The following is a 23,258-nucleotide window of genomic DNA, read 5'->3' as shown; positions in this document are numbered from 1 at the left end:
GACAAGAAGCCCCTCTCTCCGTCGCGCTGTGGTTTATATCCCCACACCAATTAATCCCCATTAATTATCTCAATCCCCCGCTTATTACTCGCCTCCTGGCCCCCCCAGTCTCACGTGACCTTGTTATTGCCGCCAGAGCGACGTCAGCTAATAACCAATTACCCTCTTAGCCAATCGCTGGCCTGTGTCCCCCCCCCTACCCCGAACACCTGTTTCAACACTTAACGACCCTCTCACCTAATGCCACAACAACAACCGTGTCCTCACATACACCCCACTGTACTCTGCTCGCTGGCATAGCAACAGTGGAAGAGAATGCGTGGCGCGCTATAACTCAAGTCCTTACAGTATCATAGGTTCCTGCTTCAACTACTCACACAGACATTCACAAAAAAACATTGCCAAGCTCAAGTAACTGCAAAAAAATATGTTGCGTTCTGTCTTGGGTACTGGCTGAAAACTTACAGGCTCCTCTGCTTCATTGAAAACGCTTCACTCGTTCCCTGTTTCTGCCCGGATTGAGTACAAGGAGGCCATCTGTCCTCTTTTCAAGTCTATATACGTAGCATTCAGTCACCCACTGAGTATGAGCTGGGTTCCACGCCTGAAATTCGCACGTTAACTTCTTTGTCCATTCGCAAAATTACGTGTGTTATGAATGGTCTATTATTATTACTTAATTAACATCATCTACACCATGTCTAGTTCTTCCCTGTGTTAATCCACTGTGGGTTGATGTCACCTGATCACCTGCACATTCACTGCCCCTCTGCCGATTCACTGCTGTTCTGTTTAATTAGCTTTTTATCTATCTTGATTTGAAGCTTTTGTGACTGCAGGAATCCGTACTCTTTGGTTTTCTCTCTCTGAAGACGGTCGCTTGCGTTGCGATCGAATCGTCGTGATCTATTATTTTGTCTACCTTCGTGACTTTACCGAAATAACCAAAGAGTATATGTCGGGGTCGCTGGCCCCCGAGATCTTTCCCTGCTGTGTTCTGACTGCAGGGGTCCCGCCACTTCCCGACCCCTCGCTGTTGTGCGAACCGCCGCTGCCGCCGCTGGGCTCATCGCTCACGGGGCAGGGACTGTCGCCTGATGGTTCCCCTTCCTGGGTCGCCCCACCTCGGGTTCGCGAGAGAGGCATGGCTCGTCGCTGGCTCCCGTACGCCTGTTAACACTGCATTGCCTCTCCTTCCATCACACACGACACCTCCCCTCACACAGCCCCGCGCAGCACTAACACGCTGTGAGCGTATGTACACACAGCACCGCGCGCGTTCACACTCTTCCCCTCACACAGCCCCACGCAGCACTCACACGCTGTGAGCGTACGTACACACAGCACCGCACACGTTCACACTCTTCGCCTCACACAGCCCAGCGTAGCACTCACACGCTGTGAGCGTATGTACACCCAGAACCGCGCGCGTTCACACTCTCATCGAAACCACACGAGGCTACGATTAGTTACTAATGATTTATTGCCGGCTGACTGCGATTCGCTGTTAAGTCAGTAAGGATCGACAAGGCAGGCCTACACTATTGCCCAAGGGTCTGTACCCGATTTATCTAATTCGATAGGCTCTAAGAGGATTGGTTTTTATACTAAGTCTCACCACTCTCTCTCTCTCACTCACAGTTAGACGCTCCTGTCGGTTTGTCCTCGCAGCGCGTCGACACGTCTCATGGACGTTCGAGTCGCTGGATTCCGGAGTTGACGGCACGGGAGCTGACTGGAGAAGAAGTTCCCTATGCTTCCCTCACCCCTCTCTTTATCCCCCTCACCTCACAGGGGGTCCCGCTCCGCTGGCCAATCAAAGTGCTTCACCTGCCCCTGGCTGGCTTCAGGCGGTTCGAATCTGGTTACCGCGACGGATTACGTCGTCTCATCGATCAGTGGGCGGGGCCCCGTTTTCCCGTCGTTCGCGTGTGTATTGCGTCGTCTAGTCGAACAGTGGGCGGGGTCCCGTTTTCCCGCCGTCCGTTTGTGGATTGCGGACCCTGCCTGCCTTGCCGATACATGTGTGTGGGGGGGGTGCGTTTCAACCGTGGTGGCTGGACAGCCCTCGCCGTGACCATACAATCTCAACCCGGGTCACAGCGCCGCGGTGCGAACCAGCATCGGGGGAGGTCGCCCAATTCCCTGGCCGCAGGAAACCGTGAATATTTTCCCTATGAGGGCTTTCGGGTAAAAACCTGCCGGCCAGGAGACCTCCCCTCGGAGCTCTAGGTGGGAAAATGTGTGAGGGTGTGTTTATGTGGGGGGCGGTGAGGGGGAAGCGGGGTCGGCCCCGTCGCTTGGTGGTGGCGAGGTCGTAGATGGGGCGCCCGCCGAGCGGCTTCGTGGCGGCGGCATCACATATAGCCTTGTATCTCCCTGATCCCTTTCTTGAAATGCTGCTGTTGTCGGGTTATTACAATTGTATCTCTTACAATTTTTTTGGGAAATGACGCATGACCAGTAATGCCCCACGGTGGCACAGACCCAAGTCCAGAATTGTTTCTGCAGAGGAGTTCTTTGCAAAGTCAGTGGGGTTAAATCTCTTAGATTATCTGGACTTCATGGGCCACCTCGGCGACTCAAAATAGGCTTGAATGTGTTATCGTCTCCAAAGAAATAATTATTTCTCACGACTGGCATGGCCCCAAGCTATAAACATTTTTGTAGCGACAATAAATGCGTTAAAATTGGTAACAAATGGGCATTAACGGACCAGTTTTGAAAAATGTTAGCTTATATTTGTTCAAAGGCATAGTATGCCTAGGCGAGACCTAGGTGCCCCTTGTCCAATTTCATCCCATGCCCACTTCGTAGCCTGGTGCCTCAATTGTTCCAGACTATGGGCCCCAGCTTAGTTGCACTGCCTGCACACTCAACAGCCAAGCCACCGTTGACATCTCTGGTAAAGCGTCACTCAAACTTTGCTCCTTTGACACTGCCACTGAGAGATCTGTCAACCATTACACTACAGCAGCATTCACACAACGCAAGTCACACATTTCATTCATTATAACAACTCATTAATAATTACACACATTCCAAAATCTGGATGCAGGGAAGTTTTATTGATTTTCATTGGGAAGTTACATTCATTTTATTGTCATTGACAAAAACAACTCGGAAAGATGCTTCATTCTCCAAGACATTCGTTATCTCTGTCAACAGAAACTGGTGCAAATCGTGTGGCAAAGGCAGTTGCATAGCAGTCTTGCAGGAGTGGCCGTGCACGTTGGTTTAGTAGGCAGACCTGAGCAGGATGCAAATCATGCTCATGAGCTTCTCGAAGCCGGCATCGCCTGCGGCAACGGTGTCAGCAATGACTGCGGCCAGGACCTGGAAAGACATCAGAGAAAATTCGATTTCGCAATTAAAATAGGTTATCCTTAATTACACAAGCATCTAATAGTGAATGTAAAACTTTATTTTAAAACTTATATACTCCGTGCAAAATGGCTTTCCATGATCCCTGCCGCCACTAGGCCATACAACTTATTATTGAATGGAATTGCAAACTGAATCGTGAAAATGATTCAAATAGGGGAGAGTGGAGGATCCTTACAGACCTACTGAGTAGAATACATTTTTATGGAACTACTCTTTATTAAGTTTTTGGTGGATCCAAACGCACTATGTAAGAGGGATTGAGATGTATCTTCATTAGTGACCCTGTACCAATCTTGCTAACAGCTGTAGCCAGTAGTCACCCAAGAGCCAACCAGTAGTGATCGTTATGTTCACTGCATGCGTTACCTTGAAGTACTGGGGATCCACCTGGAAGCTTTTGGCGTGCTTGCCACTCAGATCCCTTAGCTTCATGCTCATCTTCTCGGTGTCATCCATGGACGCCACGGCATCGTTAACGGCGTTGATGATCCTCTCGGCGTGCCAGCGCACGTCCGCGGATTTCTTTAGCTGATCAGCCGAAGTCATCCCCTTGAACTTGGGGAAGAATTCCTGAGCAGCGGGGTTGCTGGTGAAGAACCTGTTTTGGAGGAAGGAACATTCCGTGATTTAAATGGATTTGTCGAGTGAGCCAGACAATTCACCATAAACAAAATATTGTTTGTGCAGCAGAAGACGCAATCTATTGGGGAAAATGGTAATGACAAAAATCCAAGTAATTTTTACGCGACTTCGACATATTTTTATTTTAATATTTATTTTTAGAATAATTCGTGTACCCTATATAGAGTAATCACAATGAAAACAGCACAATTGCTTTTCGTTCCCACTGTCCGTCACAACACGATTGCTGTTTTTATATTATGAAATGTATTAATTGAAGGTGTTCATTTCACATAACGAAAGATTGCCTTACTTCACCAGGATGTCCACACCAGAGGTCTCATAATTGGAGTAGACAGGGGCCCACGCGCTGCGGATTTTGGTCTTCTCAGCAGCGCTCAGAGGCGCAACGCTTCCAGAGTCGACGATAGGCATGGTGATTGCTTTTGGAGGTGATCAGCGATGATCCTGCAAAAAGAGTCTGAAGTGATGAGCCACTCATCTGAAAACCTCCTTATATATCCATTTTATCAGCGTTTTCACAATATCATACATGATGATGCAGATAATGTGAAATGATTGCAGCAACAACAAAACAAACGATGAAATGAAATACCAAATATATTTTATAACAAAATCTGAACTTTTATTGAATTAAATGCTAGAATGCATTTTCCCTTTTTATGATTTTACCAATATATATAGAGAGGTTACAGGATGATTTTAACAAAATTTTATGATTTCAAATTTTATTGCAATATTTTATGGACCAATATGCACTGTCAGCTGTGAGTGAAGAAACAACAGATGTCGTAACGGGTCTGTCTTCTGCGAAATTATGATAAAATATATCGTGGCTAAATACGTGGAAAAATACAAAGACTATTTTTTTTAAACATCGTTACTTCCTAAGTACATTTAGTATTTCATGACAGTGTAATACGATGTTAGTGGGTTCACGTAAACCAATTGAAGTAATCTTCATATTTTATGTTCTTATGTTATAATTGGTTAATATTTAATCCAAGCCCTCATTTTATAGTGTCGGTAACTATGCAATCCACCAGTGTTAATTCATTGTGAGTCATCATTGACATATGTTGTGAATCGCATTAATGGAAATTTCATGTTCCCTGTTGGTTCTTGAAATTGTTTATTAAGTGACATGGTAGGTTGTTCCAGATATGGTTTTTGCAAAGTTATTGTGCTTTTCAAAATGTTGATGGGTATTTAACGTCTGTCAGCATTTTTGTGTTGCAATAAATGGCCGCCTTTGTGGTTATAATCATAGCTAAAATATTTGTCCAAGAGTCAAGATTGGTTAAATATATTGAGTACAAAATTGGAGCCAGCACAGAACCTTGTAGAACACCCTTTGTGATTTTAATATTTTTGCACGAGATGTTTTCACGACGTATCTTTTGAGAATGGTCTGAGAGGTAGCTCTTAAACAATTTTATTGTATGGTCTGAAAATGTATGTTGACGAAGTCTTGTGAGAAACAATATCATGGTTAACGATGTAAGGGATCTGCGAGCCACCCTCACGCACACGCACCACAGTATAGCCCTCGGCAAGGTAAGGTAAAAAGCAACGAGCCTAACTTTACCCTACCTTTTACCCTTATCCCATACAAATTACCCGATTACAGGGAAATGACTGGGGTACAACACATAAAAAAGGTTTATAACGATAAATGCTAGGTAGAGCACTTTATTCATGTAGAATACTCTCGAATCGGGCGTTGAGGCTGTCGACTACACCATCCTCCATAACCTCATCCCAGTAGTGTTGGTCGATGGCGATCTCATCAACAACCTGATCAAGTTAGTCATTGCTATCGCCCTCGGACGAACGACAGGCAATAAGATCCTGCGCCGCTCCGCCCAGTTAGACGGAACCTTCAGGCAGCCGACGCCGACGTCCTGACCTCGCTGCCTGGGGCGCACACGTTGTGCTTCTTGAGGTGGGCTTTCCACCCCGACGCGTTCGTGTGGGTGGAAAACCACTTGAGTGTGCTCCCACGGGAACGCATGCCACTGCCTCTTTCGATTGCTGTTCGCAGCAACCCCAAAAATGCCGTTGCTGGCATCCTCGTCCTCTAGTACCTCTACCTCAAGAACGTGGACCGTCTTCATCTGGTCCGACATCAATTATCGCAATTTAAAATAGAGGCCACGGACTGCGCCACGGAGCTTTTAGCAGTAAACAAGACACTATAGTTACCGGGTAATTATTCGCGCTACCTTTAACCTACTGGGTAATTTTCTGAGCTACCTTTACCCTACCCTTTACCTTACCCCTTGGCATGTCGAAACCTTTACCCTTTACCCTTTTACCCGGTAAAAAAGGTAATTTACCTTACCTTGCCGAGGCCTAGCACACAGACATGAAATCTCCGCACTCAGTATAACACGCACGAATCACACGCACGGGAAAACACTAGACGGGGGTCAAGGGTTAGAGGGCACTGACATCACCCGGACCAGGCGTGCGAGACGTGGATGTTTATTGGGAACGAGGGCGGAGATGGAGGGGTTAAAAGGGGCTGTGAGACGCGTGTTCGGGGTTGGTTTTGGAAGAGTGTTGCTGTGCGTTGGAGAAATAAAGAAGTGCTTAATCAGTCTCCGACTCTTCTTCAACAGTATGAAATGCTTTTCATAATTTGAGGAATAGTGCACAGCAATAGTGGCCTTTATCCAGTTTACTGAAAAGAGATTGTGATACATCCATCATTGCTGTAGTGGTAGTGCAGTAATCCTCTCAAAAACCAGACTGTTTACTGTGAAGGAAATTTACTTTTTCGGATGCAGTTCATTTGTGATTTAAGTATTTTTTCTAATATTTGAGTAATTGGTGAAAGAATGGAGATTGTTCTCATTGAATCTTTCTATGGTGTTCAATTAAAAATAAGGAGTTATTTGTGTGAGAGTTAAATGAGACCATTAGGATTATAACACCGCAAGGTTTACACTGTTGTGTTTATGCATCCATTTGGTATGCAGGTAACTCCTGGCCGCCTCTCAGCCCAGCTAGGTCAAGAGTTTTACACATCTGGGTGTTCCACCAATCCTCACCTTCAAAAGTTTCCAGATTGTAGGTGTGTGGTTCTACCCCTGACTCGATTGTTTCAGAATTCTTGTACACAATTCGCTGATGTATAATACCTAGCACAGATGATGTGGTCACTGATTGGAAATTACTTTATTTACACGGCTGAAGCAAAATCAGGAAGAATATTAAACGAGCTATCTTTTGGGATTTTTTACGCTCAACCTATTCAATCCTTGTTTATAAGGGTCACATGCCCAGCCCCACTGCTTAAACAAGTGTGGCTTGCGATTGCCTTTTAATTGCATTTTCCATCATTCCTGAATGTCAAAACTCATCTTTTTAATTTATGTTGCATCCGCTTGATCTGGCATTACTGTCTCTTTCCCCATGCAGCATGTTTCTTACTTTTCTGAAACTAGGCCATGTGACCCCACTGCTCAATAAAATGGTTTCCTACTGAAATGATCCTGTTAATTACTGTCCAGTTGCAAAACTATCAACAGTCTCAAAACTCTTAGAACGTCTCGTCCTGTCTAAAATTATGGACCGCATCACCTCCTCCCAATTCATATTCAAACTTCTTTGTCCATTCGCAAGATTGTGCACGTTATAAATGGTTGATACATTTGTCATATTATTGTCTGTCTCGGCCTTGCTGTGCGCTGCATTGCACCGCTAGCTGAGTAGTTCCAATAAACCCTCAGAGCCAGGGTGAACATCCGCCTCCAAACATCATTTATTGAATTGAACGAGGTAAAACTGATGGAAAAACACAGCACAGATACAACATCTGTTAATAGTTGGAAACATCAACACAATGCATGAACACTACAGCATCACGACATTGTCCTAGATAACATGTTTCTCAACAATAGATCCTGGATGGACCAGGCGCCCACAACAGCACTGAACAGCTATACAAGAGAACAAGCTACTCTGCTAAACAAAGCCACATCGTGCAATCAGCACACTGCACCCCAGATGTACAGTACTACACATAACACTAAATTGTGGATGAGATATTTCGTCATCCTTGCTCTCAAGATCGCTATATAGTTACTTTGGTACAAGTTTGACTCGACTTATTAAATTACAAGTAACATTCACAATAGTTGCAGGCTTCGTTGTTAACTAGGCCTCGTATTTATGATAACAATTTAACAGCATTATAAAGGCATTTACATCATTATAACGGTCATTCTAACATTATAACAGCATTCCCAGTATTATAAGAACATAATCGAACTTACAGCCAATGCTTCTTAAAGTCCCACAATGGACAATTACAGCTGGCTTCACTAGGATGCGATTTGTGCCGCTATCTTAAACTGTGTAATGGCTGCCTCCAGCCTCGTGCCTGAAACTGTCAAATCATAACTTCCTGGTCACGTGACCAAACTCAGCATCAAAACAGGAAATGTTCTGTGTACTCACACCCAACTCCCGCATGGAGTAAAACACCTGCCGTGAGGCAGAACATCGTCATATATACCATGTCTCATACTACCTTCGATGTATATCTGTTGAACTTCTCTCTGGGGTTTTTCGTTGTTTCTCTCTGCTTGTGTATCGGTCTTCGTGTCTGTGTTTTTTCAAATTTCACACTTAACTTCTAATTTAGCAATCTTTGGAAGAACATAATCAACCAGGCTATGCGTTAATTGTGTGTTGACCGACCCTCTGTGTTGCATTGCATTACATTTCGAATTTTTTGCTAGGTTAGTTAATTTATTGTGTCTCTCTCCCTGCCTCCTAATTTTTTCAAGCTTTCGTACCGTACCACTTATCGTGCTACTCATTGACATGCTAATTTCTCTAACCCCTCTCTCTCCGCCCCTGCCCCCCTTTCTCAAGCTTTTTACACCTTGCCACTCACCGTTTCCACTCATGGACATGCTAATTTCTCTAACTCCTCCCTCTCTCCCCGCCCCCGCCCCCCCTCTCTCTATTTAAGGCCTCGACACAGAGGCGTAGTTTCTCTTTGTGCCTATGTTTGCTCTCTCTCTATGTATCTCTGTGATATCTGTCTGCTTATATGTCTGTCTATATGTTTCTGGTTCTGTGTTTAATCTCTCTCCCAAATTTAGCATTCTCAGGAAGAACGTAATCAACCAGATAGGGTGTTGACTGTTATGTTATCCGACTCTCTGTTGTATTACATTACATTTCAAAGTATACTAGATTTGTGTTTCTATTTAATTTATACCTGATGATGATTGCTTGTGTTGCAATCGAAACGTCGTATGCTAGTATTTAATTAAATGTATCATTTTATCTTTATACGTGACTTTACCGAAAGAACCAAAGAATAATTATTTCATGCCGTACGTAGCTATCCGTATTAATCAGAGGTGTTTATCCACCTTGGTTTAATGCCACCTAATCACCTGTGTAGTGGATTCAACTGAGTCACAGACGTACTTCTTGGAGGCAACACATTTATTAACATCAACACAACACAAAGGGGTTACTGCCCCTTTACCAGATAACCTATGGCGGTGGACTACCAGGCTAACTACGCTAGTTACTGGGAGTAGCTACAACCGACAGGACACTAGCTGGGGTCCTCGTGTTGGTGACTTCCTCGTGTTGGTGACTTCTTCTTGGACGTAGAACATAGATCTTTAGATGACGACAGCAACGCTAAACCCTGGTCCCTGTGCGGACCCGGTTTATATGCTGCTGGGTGGTGGCTGGCCCTGCCCTTGACCAAGACCACCTTCGTTCGAGAAACCTCTTGTCGTTTCTCGACCCTTCCCGTAGGATCTCACTCTGACACGTGACCACCCCCAAGCCCCCACCTGGGGCCCTTGTGTAGATCTTACTGGTCACGTGCCTTCCAGGGTCAACCAGAGTGCCATGGCCTAGGGTAACCTCATCCCATGGCTGACACTCTCCCACTCCCTTCTGTAGGAGTCAGTGTAGTGGTGGTGTTGACGTGCGCCGACAGTGATGGATTACGGGGCGGCACGGGGTGCGGGGTTGGGCACGCGATGTGGGCGTGGTGTGGACGCGCGCGCCGGGAGTGAGGGATTACGGGCGGCGCGGCGGGGGTGGTGAGGCGCGCTGACACGAGGTGGGAAAAGAGGATCGTAGCCAGCGCCCAGTGATTGGTCAAATGGGATGGGTGCTCTCAGCGACGTCCGCAGGAGGGGTATAAAGGGTGACGCGCGAGAGCACTCGTGGTTGTTGTTAACCAGTTGAAGATTGAAGACGGAGTTGAAGGAGTAGAGCCCCGAGACCCCTAGTCCCGCCGTCCTTGTCAGGACCGGGGCCCTGTGTGGCTCGGAGGCGAGACTGTGGGACCCGTGGTCCGACGCCCATGTGGGTCGGGACTGTGGGACCCAGAGTCGAGACGGACACCCCGGCTGGGTGTGTGTCGAGAGGCTACGGGGCGTAAGAGCCCGTGTAGGTGTAGCCAGGAGAACCGTGTGGGTTAGGCTGGTGTAAGCCACCCGAGTAACTAAGTGGGTGTTGGTCACCCGAGTAACTAAGTGGGTGTTGGTCACCCGTGTAACTATAGTTGGTTTCAATAAAAGAGTGTGTTACCCGTGAAGTCGTCTCCCGCCGAGTTACTACATTACATCAGCACTGCACGCCATGCGTGGTGCCACTGCGCTATCTCAGCGCTCACCGAGCTCCCTCTAGGGCTGGTACTATACCCACCCACGGAGTGTCCGCGATGACAATGCATCGCACGCCATGCCTCGCTAGAGCCGGCATCACACAATGACATTCACGATGTCGCTACATACGTGATGTCCGCGATGTGAGTACATCGCACGCCGTGCCCCTCTAGGGCCGGCACCACACAGTGACATCCATGATGTCACTACAACTGTACATTCACTTCAACTCTGCCGATTCACTGCTGTTCTGTTTAATTAGCCTTGCATCTCCTTGATCCCGTTATTTTAATGCTGCGGTTTTCTGGTTATTACAATTGTATCTATTCCAAATAAATGTGGTAATGACACACGGCTAGTAATGCCCCACAGTGGCACAGACCGATGTCCAGAATTGTTTTTGTAGAGGAGTTATTTGCAAAGTCATTGGTGTTAAATCTCTTACAGTATCGGGACCAAACATGCAGTGCTTAGGGGCATGAGACACATTCGGTATGCCCTCGGTGGTCTTCATGGGCCATCTCGGCTACTCGAAGTAGGCCTAAATGTGTTATTATCTCAAAAAAAGTAATAATTCTCACGCCTGGAATGGCCCCAATCTATAAACAAATGGGCATCAACTTTACGATAAAATAATTTTTCCAAACATCGCAATCTTACGACAATTCTTTCTGTTCTGAAAAATGGACCAGTTTTAAAAAAGTGTTAGCTTATATTTGTTCAGCTGTAATACAGCTATTGAGGACAATCAAAGGAATAGTATGCCAAGTCTCGGCCTAGGTGCCCCTTGACCAATTTCCCCCATGCCCACTTCGTAGCCTGGTGCCTCAATTGTTCCAGACTATGGGCCCCAGCTTAGTTGCACTGCCTGCACACTCAACAGCCAAGCCACTGTTGATATTTCTGGTAAAGTGTCACTCAAACGTTGCTCCTTTGACACTGCCACTGAGAGATATGTCAACCATTACACCACAGCAACATCCACACAACGCAGGTCACACATTTCATTCATTATAACAACTACTTTAAAATTGCACACATTCCAAAAAATTTATGCATGGAAGTTTTATTGATTTTCATTGGAAAGTTACATTCAATTTATTGTCATTGACAAAAACAACTCGGAAAGATGCTTCATTCTCCAAGACATTCGTTATCTCTGTCAACAGAAACTGGTGCAAATCATGTGGCAAAGGCAGTTGGGTAGCAGTTTTGCAGGAGTGGCCGTGAACGTTGGTTTAGTAGGCGGACCTGAGAAGGATGCAAATCATGCTCATGAGCTTCTCGAAGCCGGCATCGCCTGCGGCAACGGTGTCAGCAATGACCGCGGCCAGGACCTGAAAAGACATCAGCGAAAATTCGATTTGGCAATTAAAATAGGTTATCTTTCATTACACAAGCATCTAATAGTGAATGTAAAACTTTTTTTTCAACTTCTGTACTTTGTGTAAAAATGGCTATCTATGATCCCTGCTGCCACTAGGTCATAACAATTATTACTGAATGAATTGTGAAAATGAATCAAATAGGGAAGAGTGGGGGATCCTTACAGACCTACTGAGTAGAATACATTTTTATGGAACTACTCTTTATTACGTTTTTGGTGGATCCAAACGCACTATGTAAGAGGGATTGAGATATATCTTCTTTAGTGACCCTGTACCAATCTTGCTAACAGCTGTAGCCAGTAGTCACCCAAGAGCCAACCAGTAGTGATCGTTATGTTCACTGCATGCGTTACCTTGAAGTACTGGGGGTCCACCTGGAAGCTTTTGGCGTGCTTGCCACTCAGATCCTTTAGCTTCATGCTCATCTTCTCGGTGTCATCCATGGACGCCACGGCATCGTTGACGGCGTTGATGATCCTCTCGGCGTGCCAGCGCACGTCCGCGGATTTCTTGAGCTGATCAGCAGAAGTCATCCCCTTGAACTTGGGGAAGAATTCCTGAGCAGCGGGGTTGCTGGTGAAGAACCTGTTTTGGAGGAAGGAACATTCCGTGATTTAAATGGATTTGTCAAGTGAGCCAGACAGTTCACCATAAACAAAATATTGTTTGTGCAGCAGAAGACGCAATCTATTGGGGAAAATGGTAATGACAAAAATCCAAGTAATTTTTACGCGACTTCGACATATTTTTATTTTAATATTTATTTTTAGAATAATTCGTGTACCTTATATAGAGTAATCACAATGAAAACAGCACAATTGCTTTTCGTTCCCACTGTCCGTCACAACACGATTGCTGTTTTTATATTATGAAATGTATTAATTGAAGGTGTTCATTTCACATAACGAAAGATTGCCTTACTTCACCAGGATGTCCACACCGGAGGTCTCATAATTGGAGTAGACAGGGGCCCACGCGCTGCGGATTTTAGTCTTCTCAGCAGCGCTCAGAGGCGCAACGCTTCCAGAGTCGACGATAGGCATGGTGATTGCTGTTGGAGGTGATCGGCGATGATCCTGCGAAGGGAGTCTGAAGTGATGAGCCACTCATCTGAGAACCTCCTTATATATCCATTTTATCAGCGTTTTCCCAATATCATACATGATGATGCAGATAATGTGAAATGATTGCAGCAACAACAAAACAAACGATGAAATGAAATACCAAATACATTTTATAACAAAATCTGAAATATTCATGAATTCAATGCTAGATTGCATTTTCCATTTTTATGATTTTCATTAATATATAGAGAGGTTACAGGATTATTTTAACAAAGTTTTTAGACTAATTTTTTTTATTGCAATATGGTTATGGGCCAATATGCACTGTCAGCTGTGAGTGAAGAAATAACAAATGTCGTAACGGGACTGTCTTCTGCGAAATTCTGATAAAATATATCGTGGCTAAATACGTGTGAAAATATAAAGGCTTTTTAAAAAAATCATTGTTACTTCCTAAGCACATTTAGTATTTCATGATAAAATGTTAGTGGGCTCATGTAACCCAATTGAAGTAATTTTCATATTTTTTTGCTCTTATGTTATAATTGGTTCATATTTAATCCAAGCCCTCATTTTATATTGTCGGTAACTAAGCAATCCGCCAGTGTGAATTCATTGTGAGTCATCATTGACATATGTTGTGAATCGCATAAATGGGAATTTCATGTTCCCTGTTGGTTCTTGAAATGTTATTTAAGTGATATTGCAGGTTGTTCCAGATATGGTTTTTGCAAAGTTGTTGTGCTTTGCAAAATATTCATGGCTTTTAACGTCTGTCAGCATTTTGGTGTTACAATGAATGGCCGCCTTTGTGGTTTTAATCATAGCTAAAATATTTGTCCAGGAGAGTCAGAATATTTATTTATACTGGAGGAATCCGATGAGCTATAAAGTTCTTTCTCACAGATGTCCAGTAGGGGCACGTCAGAACTTTGCAAAAACAACAACAACAAACAATACAAAAACACGACCGAAGTGCGAAGTATAGAAAAGGTGAACAAATCATAACAAATATACATATACAAATACAACTACACTTTCTATCTTACCAGGTAAAGCCCACTGAGCTATTTTATTCTTTTTCAGAAGCGACCTGGCCACATGATTGCTCAAGGATGTGTCTTATATTAAAATTTATAGCAATTTAATCAAAATAATCTAGATCCAGCATTCTAAATGTGAAGGGAAAAACTAGGGGACCCGGAGAAAAATCCACGCGATCACTAGGGGAACATGCAAACTCCAAATAAACAGGTGTCAGGGTCGGGATCGAACCCCTGACCTGCTGCATACCAGGTGAGGAATATAACATCACACCACTGTGGCACCCCTTAAAAAGTTAAGTGTGTAAGTTCAAATTGCATGAGTACATACATTCCTAAGCTTGGGAAAGGCAGTAAAACATCAGCAAAAACCGTCCAAGACCACACCAAGACAACACACAGTCGCCTAAATAAAATTGGAACTCGAAACATTGTTCAGAATCAACTCTACAAATCACATTGGCAAATGTGGCTGTATCCATCACTAATCTGTCTCAGAATAGTTGTTGAAGATTGATGTTTAGGGAGCAAAAAAAGGTTGCTCCATTACGTTGGTGCTGCAAAGGCTTGGTCACTTTTTTTCGTTCTTGAGATAGTTAAAAGGAAATTAGATGGACATCTAAGGTTTCTTTGATTTCAGAATGCGATTATTGTATGAACAGGTTCCAATGTAGATTTCTTCTTGCATCAGGTAATGAGATTGGATTTTATGTAGAGGTTACAATGGTGGGTCCTGTATGATACAGCCAGTGCAAATTGAAGAGCAGAATGATAATGCGGGTTTACTCTGTTTAGTGATTCATTAGTAGCTGATATGTAAGCAGCATCACCGGAGTCAAACAGTGATGGAATGATAGCTTCAACAATTTTCAGGTGTAATCAAATTGGAAAGCAATGGTTTTTCCTACGATTAAATCTTTTTTTCATTTTCTTCATAATGTAATCAATATGGGGCTGGGACGTACGGTGAGGGAAAAAAGTATTTGATCCCCTGCTGATTTTGTACGTTTGCCCACTGACAAAGAAATGATCAGTCTATAACTTTAATGGTAGGTTTATTTGAACAGTGAGAGACAGAATAACAACAACAAAATCCAGAAAAACGCATGTCAAAAATGTTATATATTGATTTTCATTTTAATGAGGGAAATAAGTATTTGACCCCCTCTCAATCAGAAAGATTTCTGGCTCCCAGGTGTCTTTTATACAGGTAACGAGCTGAGATTAGGAGCAGACTCTTAAAGGGAGTGCTCCTAATCTCTGCTTGTTACTTGTGAAGTATTGGAAAATGACGGCAGGAAACTCCTTGACGGGAACACACTTCTTTTATTAAATCTTGACTTGTAACAATACAACGCGTGGCCTCTCTTCTTCACACCGCACTTCTCTTGACTCAGGATTCTGTGCTGCCGGCTCTCTGTGCCTCGTGTAGACTCCGCGCCTCGGCTACACTCCTCTCTCGCCTCGTGTAGACTCTGCGCCTCTGCTACACTCTCCTCTCTCGCCTCGTGTAGACTTTGCCTCTCTCTCGCTGGCTACACCGTATGCATACTCGGCTCGTGCAGACCGTTCTCTCTCGCTGGCTACACCGTATGCATACTCGGCTCGTGCAGACCGTTCTCTCTCGCTGGCTACACACTACACATTACTCAGCTCGTGTAGACCGTTCTATCTCGCTGGCTACACACTATACATTACTCAGCTCGTGTAGACCGTTCTATCTCGCTGGCTACACACTATACATTACTCAGCTCGTGTAGACCGTTCTATCTCGCTGGCTACACACTATACATTACTCAGCTCGTGTAGACCTTTCTCTCTCGCTGGCTACACACTATACCTTACTCTCTTCTACTCTCCATTACTCTCCTCTCCGGGCTCTATCTCTACACCTTCGTCTTCATTCTTAGATGGTTCCACTTCTGCCCCTTGCTCCTCTGTGCATCACCTTATATACCCCTTCTTCCCGGGAGACGGAGCGGATGCGGACCTCAACGTCGGCACCGCTCCTCCGTTACCCAATCCCCACGCGCTATCCCCACGATCCGGTTCCGCTCAGCGCGTGTTTCCACTCTCCGACCAATCACACCGCGCTGCTACCCGATCACTCCCTCTGGGCGCGTCACCGGCACACAGCCAATCAGCAGCACTACCCCCACCCGCGCACTGACGCCTGCTCCTCCCCGTCAGCGCGCGTCACCACACACACACCCGTACATACGCGCTGGCACACGACATATACACCCAGCGCGTATCACCACTACATCACCCCCTCCCACATAGCTCGCAGCCGGCCCGGCTGCTAACAACAACCAACCACGACGATAAAACGACAACCAACAAAAAAAAACCCCATAACCCCCCGAGTGTGCCCCGTAACATAACACAACAACAACAACAACAACAAGAATAACTATGTACAGATTGACAATGAACGCGAAAAGTCAACAATAACACGATACGAGCAAATTCGAAACGAACGCGCCCCACGTCCCTGCGACTACACGCAGTGACGAGGCGCTCCAACTACCCCGACTCCTCACGAGGCAGGTCATGCAAAGTAGCACGACCTGGCGCGAGTCCGTCTGGCTGGTCCATCGTATGGGGCGGGACACTGACGACCGTCCGGCGGTTCCGGCCGCTCCAGACGGCGCGGAACGGGCCTGAAAGGGCCGGCCCCGCCGCGGAGATCCGGCCGCCGGTGATCGGCAGCTGTCAGTTCCGAGACACCTGGGAGCAGATCAGGCGACAATACGTGTGGATCAGGCAGAGACATTTCCCCCTCTGGGTCGCCGGTCACGTCACACGCCCGGCCATCACGACACAAGGGGAGGCCATATGGAGGCGAGAACGGTTTCAGTCGGGAGGGGTGAACGTACCACCGGCGCTTTCCCCACTTTATCTGAACGCACTGGGGCCGTGCAACGCGCACGACCTCCACGGGTCCCCTCCACGGTCTCAACAATTTAGGCGACGTAGCCAAGGGTGCCTGAGGGCAATGCAGCCAGGCCCTGTCACCTGGTTTCCATTCGTGCATGGACACCTTCCGTGCCCGCAACCGTTCATTAGCAATTTGGCGAGCCCGCGAATTAAGCCGTGCGGCCTCCCTCGCCTCTGTCAGCTTATGAATATTAAACTTAATATGTTCTGCCAAATTAGAATTAGTTCGTGGAGCGGACAGGCCAAGTTGCGTTTCTATTGGCGGGTCAGCTTCCCGACCGTACATCAAATAGAATGGGGAAAACCCCGTAGCTGCATGGGGGGCCATTCTATACGCGGCAAGGACCCCCGGGACCTGCAGGTCCCAATCTACATGTGCCTCGCACACCTGCTGGCACAGCATGGAAGTCAAGGTTTTGTGGAGTCTCTCCACCATCCCGTCAGTCTGCGGGTGGTACGGGGAGGTACGCACCTTCTTGGTACCCAACAGATCGCACACCTCTTGTAACAATTTACTCGAAAAATTTTTACCTTGGTCGGTCAGCAGGCGTTCGGGAGCCCCCTTGTCCAGGACATAGCCCTGGACGAAGGCATCCGTCACAGCCGCTGCCGACTGGTTAGCGAGAGGCCACGCCATAGGCCATCGGGTAAAGTATTCGACCCCCACTAACAAATATTTATTCCCTCTCGGCGTGACTGGGAAGGGCCCCAAAATATCGAGTGCAACGAGCTCGTTGGTACGCGAGACCTGAATAGATTGCAGCGGTGGATTAGCTGCCACGGCCGGTGGTTTACGCCTGGCGCACTCAACGCACCCCTTCAGAATATGCACCACATCACTTCCCATTCCCGGCCAGTAATAGTCACGCTGAAGCAGGGCAAGCGTCTTGTTAACTCCCAAGTGCAAGAGGCGTTCGTGTGCCGCCAAGACAACCCTCCCCCTCACAGCGGAAGGCACCACGAGTGCGTTCCGCCGGGACAAACTGTCCCATTTCAATAACACGCCCCGCTCAAGTACATAGGAGCCGGTACGCTCCTGGTCCCCCTCGGGACCCCCAACCTTGCGGCGCAATGCTAGCAGCGAGCTGTCCGCCATCTGGAGGCGGCCCCATTCGCTGAGCGACAGCGAGAGCAGCGAGTCCCGACCCTGAGAGGCAGTGGAATCATCCCCACTCGGTGCGCCCGCTGTCGCAGCCAGTGCCCCCATCTCCCCCGCAAGCGTCGGTTTACAGCGCGCCGATCCCGACAAACACGCGCATTCATCACAAGGCAACAACCGCGACAAGCAATCGGCATTCGTGTGTCGCAACCCCTTACGGTACGTAGTCGTAAACTGATAGTCCTGGAGGACTTCCAACCAACGCGACAACTGGCCCGAGGGCTGGGCGACCCTCAATGAATACTGTAGCGCCGCGTGGTCCGTTCGGACTGTAAAGTGACGACCATACAGATATGGCCTAAACTGCTGCACAAAAAAAACAATGGCAAGCAGCTCGCGACGGGTGACACAGTAGCGCTGCTCCGTCGGAGACAACACCCTACTACCGTAGGCGACAACTCTTTCGACACCCCCAACGACTTGGGATAGCACCCCCCCAATGCCCGTGTTGCTAGCATCCGTGTCCAGCAAAAAGGGACTGGCAAAATCGGGATAACACAAGGGTGGGGCACCCACCAAGGCGTCCCGGAGGGAGCGAAACGCGGCCTCCTCCTCCGGTCCCCATTTGAACTTCACTCCCTTCGCCGTTAGAGCGTGCAAGGGTTTTGCAATAGTGGCGAAGTGCTCAACGAACCGCCGATAATAAGAAGCAAACCCGATGAAACTACGCACGTCGGAAACGGACGTAGGTGTCGGCCACGAACCGACACAATCCGTCTTCGCGGGATCGGTGGAGATCCCCGAAGAATCGACAATGTGACCCAAGTATCTAACGGACCTACGAAGGAGGTGACATTTGGCCGGTTTAAATTTCAACTTAGCCGATCGCATTCGCAAGAACACCCCTCTCAATCGCCGGAGGTGTTCCTCAAACGTTTTACTGAAAACAATGACATCGTCCATATAAATCAAGCATGTATCCCACTGCAAGCCCGACAAAACCAGCTCCATAAGTCGCTGAAACGTCGCTGGAGAGGAGTGAAGTCCCATGGGTAACCGGTTAAACTGGAACAGCCCCCCTGGAGTCCGAAATGCTGTCTTAGGTTTCGACTCTTCGTCGAGCGGCAACTGCCAAAACCCCGATAACAAATCAAGAGTCGAAAAATATCGCGCACCAGACAATGCATCGAGGGACTCATCCATCCTGGGGAGCGGATACGCGTCAGCCACAGAGATCTTATTCAGGCGACGGAAATCAACGCAGAATCGCAGGGACCCGTCCTGCTTCTTAACCAGCACAATAGGCGCTCCCCACGGGCTAGAGGAGGGTGAAATAATATCGGCTTCTAGCATATCGTTAACAGCCGACTGAACATGTTCCTTCTCCACGGGACTCAGTCGGAAGGGATTTAGCCTGACCGGCGCCGCATCGCCCGTTTCAATGTGATGGTGCAACAAATCCGTGCACCCAATGTCATACTTATGTTTACTGAATACATCAGAGAATTCAATGAGCAACTCGCGCAGCGCACCCAACTGCGCCGCCGACAAATCGTCCGAGGCGGCACATAACGAATGGACCCACTCAAGGTCTTCCCTTGGCTCAACGTTCCGCGCGGGGCTCGAGCCCACCTGCGCAACCAACCCATCATCCCCAGGAACCTGCGCCGCGTGAGCCAGCACGGTGCCCTGCGGGATGACAGCTGGTCGCGACCCCGCGTTCAAAACCATCACAAACGGATCCCTGTCAGCCCGCACCAAAGTGTGAGCCACCGATAAATCAAGACCCCCGACAGCCTTGTTAGAAGGACCCAAAAGCATACTCTGTCCCGAAGCCTCCCTCACCCATGGTTTTCGCAACCGGAGGGGAATCAACATCTGTGAACCCGGGGGCACTTGCACTGTCTGCGTCGCCACCGCTTGTATCGTAGCGCACGCCGTCCGAATGTCAGTAGGGCCCGTCAAAAATGAAATCCGGCGACCCGATGGCAGTTCAATGCATCGTTGATCGATAAGAATTTTAATGGGCATTTTAGCCAAAAAGTCAGTGCCCAAAAGACACGGAACTGCCAAAGAAGACGAAACGAAAACGGGTCCCGATAATTTGATATCTCCAATGCAAATGGACGCCCTAACCTGACCGATAATGCCCAACGATCCCCCATTAGCGGCGTAAAATGGCACATCCACTGGAAGCAGCGGACGACATTGGACTGGAAGAATATTATAAATGAGGTCCGATATAATAGTTGCCGATGCCCCCGTGTCCACTAACACCCTAATCTCAACCCCATCAATAGATCCCGTAACAACGGACGAACCCGCCGAAGCAGCCACAATTCTATGCCCCAATTCCGCCCATTCAATGTCTCCCTGGTCCCGGCCGAACCCCCCTCGCCGAACCGAATCCCCGAACCTTAACCGGCCCTCCTCCGCCGCAACGCGGCGTCCCATGTGTGCCGAATAAACAGGCCGAGCGTGTGAGGTGCCGCGACTTGCCGGGGATTGTAGAGATGACTTGGGCTCTCGGTCGTCGTCCAGCCGAGCTCCCATGGCGCGCTGCCGCGGAGCGCAGCACCCGGACGCCACGTGGCCCCGGAGGCCGCAGTTATAGCACGTGACGAGGGTCGGAGTAGATCTTGGTTGCTCCGACTTTCGGCCCGATCGCAGAGGCGACCGGGCCCCCGGCCTCCAGTCCCCTGGTCGTCCCGTGGCGAACGCCTCCTCTCGTGGGCTGACGACTTGGGGTTCGGCGACCACCAACCCCGGGGCTGCGACGACAGCAGCGTTGCAACCAACGCCTTGCTTCCGTTGTAGGGCCTCGTGCGCTTGAATACTCGTGGCGACTCTCAAAGAAGAAATATCAATGTCGTCAGCTGTGTTGATAGGGACCCCCAGGTCCTGCGCCAACTTGAGCAGCTGCTCCAAAACCATCGCGTCTTGGCCCTCCTCGTCCATCCGAGGGAACGCAGCATCAGCAAGAGCCAGCAACGCCGTGCGATAGGCCAGCGCGGTCTCCGTGGCCGCTTTCCGTCTTGCGTAGAACTGATGGCGGCATGTAGTGGGAGGCCCGTAGACCCTGGCCAACAAACCCAGCGCATCCTTCAGCGTGGAGCGGTCCGACTTCCGTGCAGCCCTGAAGGCCGCGAGCGCATCGTCGTCCAGCATGGCGGGCAATGCCCGCAGCGCCGTAGCATCGGACCACGCTGACATCTCTTGATGCGCCAAAAACCTTCGCTGAAATTGGCCCCAGTCTCCGCCTTCCGCCTTGAAGGCTGACAACGTGGGCAGGCGCTGCTGAAAAATGAAGTCATCCGCCTCGTGGTTCCTCTCCGCCTGTCCGTCGGTGTCTAAGATGGCGGCTCCAGCAGCAGACGTAAGATGGCGGACCCCCTCGCGCGCTGATGACGTCGATGCGCGCGCTTGGGAACCCACCACCACGTGGCGCTCGCCGTTCCCGCCAAAAGTAGGCCCAGGCGCAATGGCGGGAATCCCCCATTCGTTTTGGCGGGAATCTGCGGGGCGACCTTGTAAAATGTCCCCCACCGTCCCCGCTCCTCCCGACGAGCTGATCTCCGCCAAGATGGACGCGGCGGCGAGCAGCAGCTCCGCCAGTCGGGAGTGCGCCTCACGAAGCCCGGCGTCTGTCCCCGGTCGCTCGGCCGGCGCCGTCGACGGACCCTGCAGCGTGGGCAAGTCCTCTTCCTCACCCCCCGCCACCAGCGGCTCCGAGTCGTCCAGGTCTTCCTCGCGGTCAATCCCGTGGGTCCTACGGGTCTTCCTCGTCTCCATACTTGGAAGCCCGTTTCACTTCTGACGCCAGATGAAGTATTGGAAAATGACGGCAGGAAACTCCTTGACGGGAACACACTTCTTTTATTAAATCTTGACTTGTAACAATACAACGCGTGGCCTCTCTTCTTCACACCGCACTTCTCTTGACTCAGGATTCTGTGCTGCCGGCTCTCTGTGCCTCGTGTAGACTCCGCGCCTCGGCTACACTCCTCTCTCGCCTCGTGTAGACTCTGCGCCTCTGCTACACTCTCCTCTCTCGCCTCGTGTAGACTTTGCCTCTCTCTCGCTGGCTACACCGTATGCATACTCGGCTCGTGCAGACCGTTCTCTCTCGCTGGCTACACCGTATGCATACTCGGCTCGTGCAGACCGTTCTCTCTCGCTGGCTACACACTACACATTACTCAGCTCGTGTAGACCGTTCTATCTCGCTGGCTACACACTATACATTACTCAGCTCGTGTAGACCGTTCTATCTCGCTGGCTACACACTATACATTACTCAGCTCGTGTAGACCGTTCTATCTCGCTGGCTACACACTATACATTACTCAGCTCGTGTAGACCTTTCTCTCTCGCTGGCTACACACTATACCTTACTCTCTTCTACTCTCCATTACTCTCCTCTCCGGGCTCTATCTCTACACCTTCGTCTTCATTCTTAGATGGTTCCACTTCTGCCCCTTGCTCCTCTGTGCATCACCTTATATACCCCTTCTTCCCGGGAGACGGAGCGGATGCGGACCTCAACGTCGGCACCGCTCCTCCGTTACCCAATCCCCACGCGCTATCCCCACGATCCGGTTCCGCTCAGCGCGTGTTTCCACTCTCCGACCAATCACACCGCGCTGCTACCCGATCACTCCCTCTGGGCGCGTCACCGGCACACAGCCAATCAGCAGCACTACCCCCACCCGCGCACTGACGCCTGCTCCTCCCCGTCAGCGCGCGTCACCACACACACACCCGTACATACGCGCTGGCACACGACATATACACCCAGCGCGTATCACCACTACACTTGTATAAAAGAAACCTGTTCACAGAAGCAATCAATCAATCAGATTCAAAACTCTCCACCATGGCTAAGACCAAAGAGCTCTCCAAGGATATCAGGGACAAGATTGTAGATCTACACAGGTCTGGAATGGGCTACAAGATCATCGCCAAGCAGCTTGGTGAGAAGGTGACAACAGTTGGTGCGATTATTCGCAAATGGAAGAAACACAAAAGAACTGTGA

General features: G+C 48.6%; 2 protein-coding genes across 2 annotated transcripts; both read right to left on the bottom strand.

Annotated features, from left to right (window-relative positions):
• Nucleotides 1-3,047: 3,047 nt before the first annotated feature.
• On the bottom strand, nt 3,048-4,470 carry LOC144726319 (globin-like). Its single transcript, XM_078604917.1, has 3 exons — nt 4,322-4,470; nt 3,754-3,985; nt 3,048-3,336 (listed from the first exon to the last, which is right to left on the bottom strand). Exons 1-3 carry the CDS (start codon nt 4,441-4,443, stop codon nt 3,238-3,240), a joined length of 453 nt encoding a protein of 150 aa, XP_078461043.1. The 5' UTR covers nt 4,444-4,470; the 3' UTR covers nt 3,048-3,237.
• A 7,268-nt stretch (nt 4,471-11,738) lies between these two features.
• LOC144726316 (globin-like) lies at nt 11,739-15,452 on the bottom strand. Its single transcript, XM_078604915.1, has 3 exons — nt 12,998-15,452; nt 12,430-12,661; nt 11,739-12,025 (listed from the first exon to the last, which is right to left on the bottom strand). Exons 1-3 carry the CDS (start codon nt 13,117-13,119, stop codon nt 11,927-11,929), a joined length of 453 nt encoding a protein of 150 aa, XP_078461041.1. The 5' UTR covers nt 13,120-15,452; the 3' UTR covers nt 11,739-11,926.
• Between the last annotated feature and the right edge of the window lie 7,806 nt (nt 15,453-23,258).

The sequence above is a fragment of the Lampetra planeri genome, chromosome 23 (assembly GCF_965212315.1).
Source record: "Lampetra planeri chromosome 23, kcLamPlan1.2.h2, whole genome shotgun sequence".
Classification (NCBI taxonomy): Eukaryota; Metazoa; Chordata; class Hyperoartia; order Petromyzontiformes; family Petromyzontidae; genus Lampetra; species Lampetra planeri.
The sequence above is the reverse complement of the archived record's forward strand: the minus strand, read 5'-3'. Positions and strand labels throughout refer to the sequence as shown.

What these genes read in the sequence shown, in the direction of transcription:
- LOC144726316 (XM_078604915.1), bottom strand. Translation starts at nt 13,119, where the DNA reads ATGCCTATCGTCGACTCTGGAAGCGTTGCGCCTCTGAGCGCTGCTGAG. An exon ending in GGTGTGGACATCCTGGTGAA is followed by an intron (nt 12,662 to 12,997) that starts GTAAGGCAATCT and finishes CCTCCAAAACAG; the next exon opens with GTTCTTCACCAGCAACCCCG. An exon ending in TGGACCCCCAGTACTTCAAG is followed by an intron (nt 12,026 to 12,429) that starts GTAACGCATGCA and finishes ATGTCTTTTCAG; the next exon opens with GTCCTGGCCGCGGTCATTGC.
- LOC144726319 (XM_078604917.1), bottom strand. Translation starts at nt 4,443, where the DNA reads ATGCCTATCGTCGACTCTGGAAGCGTTGCGCCTCTGAGCGCTGCTGAG. An exon ending in GGTGTGGACATCCTGGTGAA is followed by an intron (nt 3,986 to 4,321) that starts GTAAGGCAATCT and finishes CCTCCAAAACAG; the next exon opens with GTTCTTCACCAGCAACCCCG. An exon ending in TGGATCCCCAGTACTTCAAG is followed by an intron (nt 3,337 to 3,753) that starts GTAACGCATGCA and finishes ATGTCTTTCCAG; the next exon opens with GTCCTGGCCGCAGTCATTGC.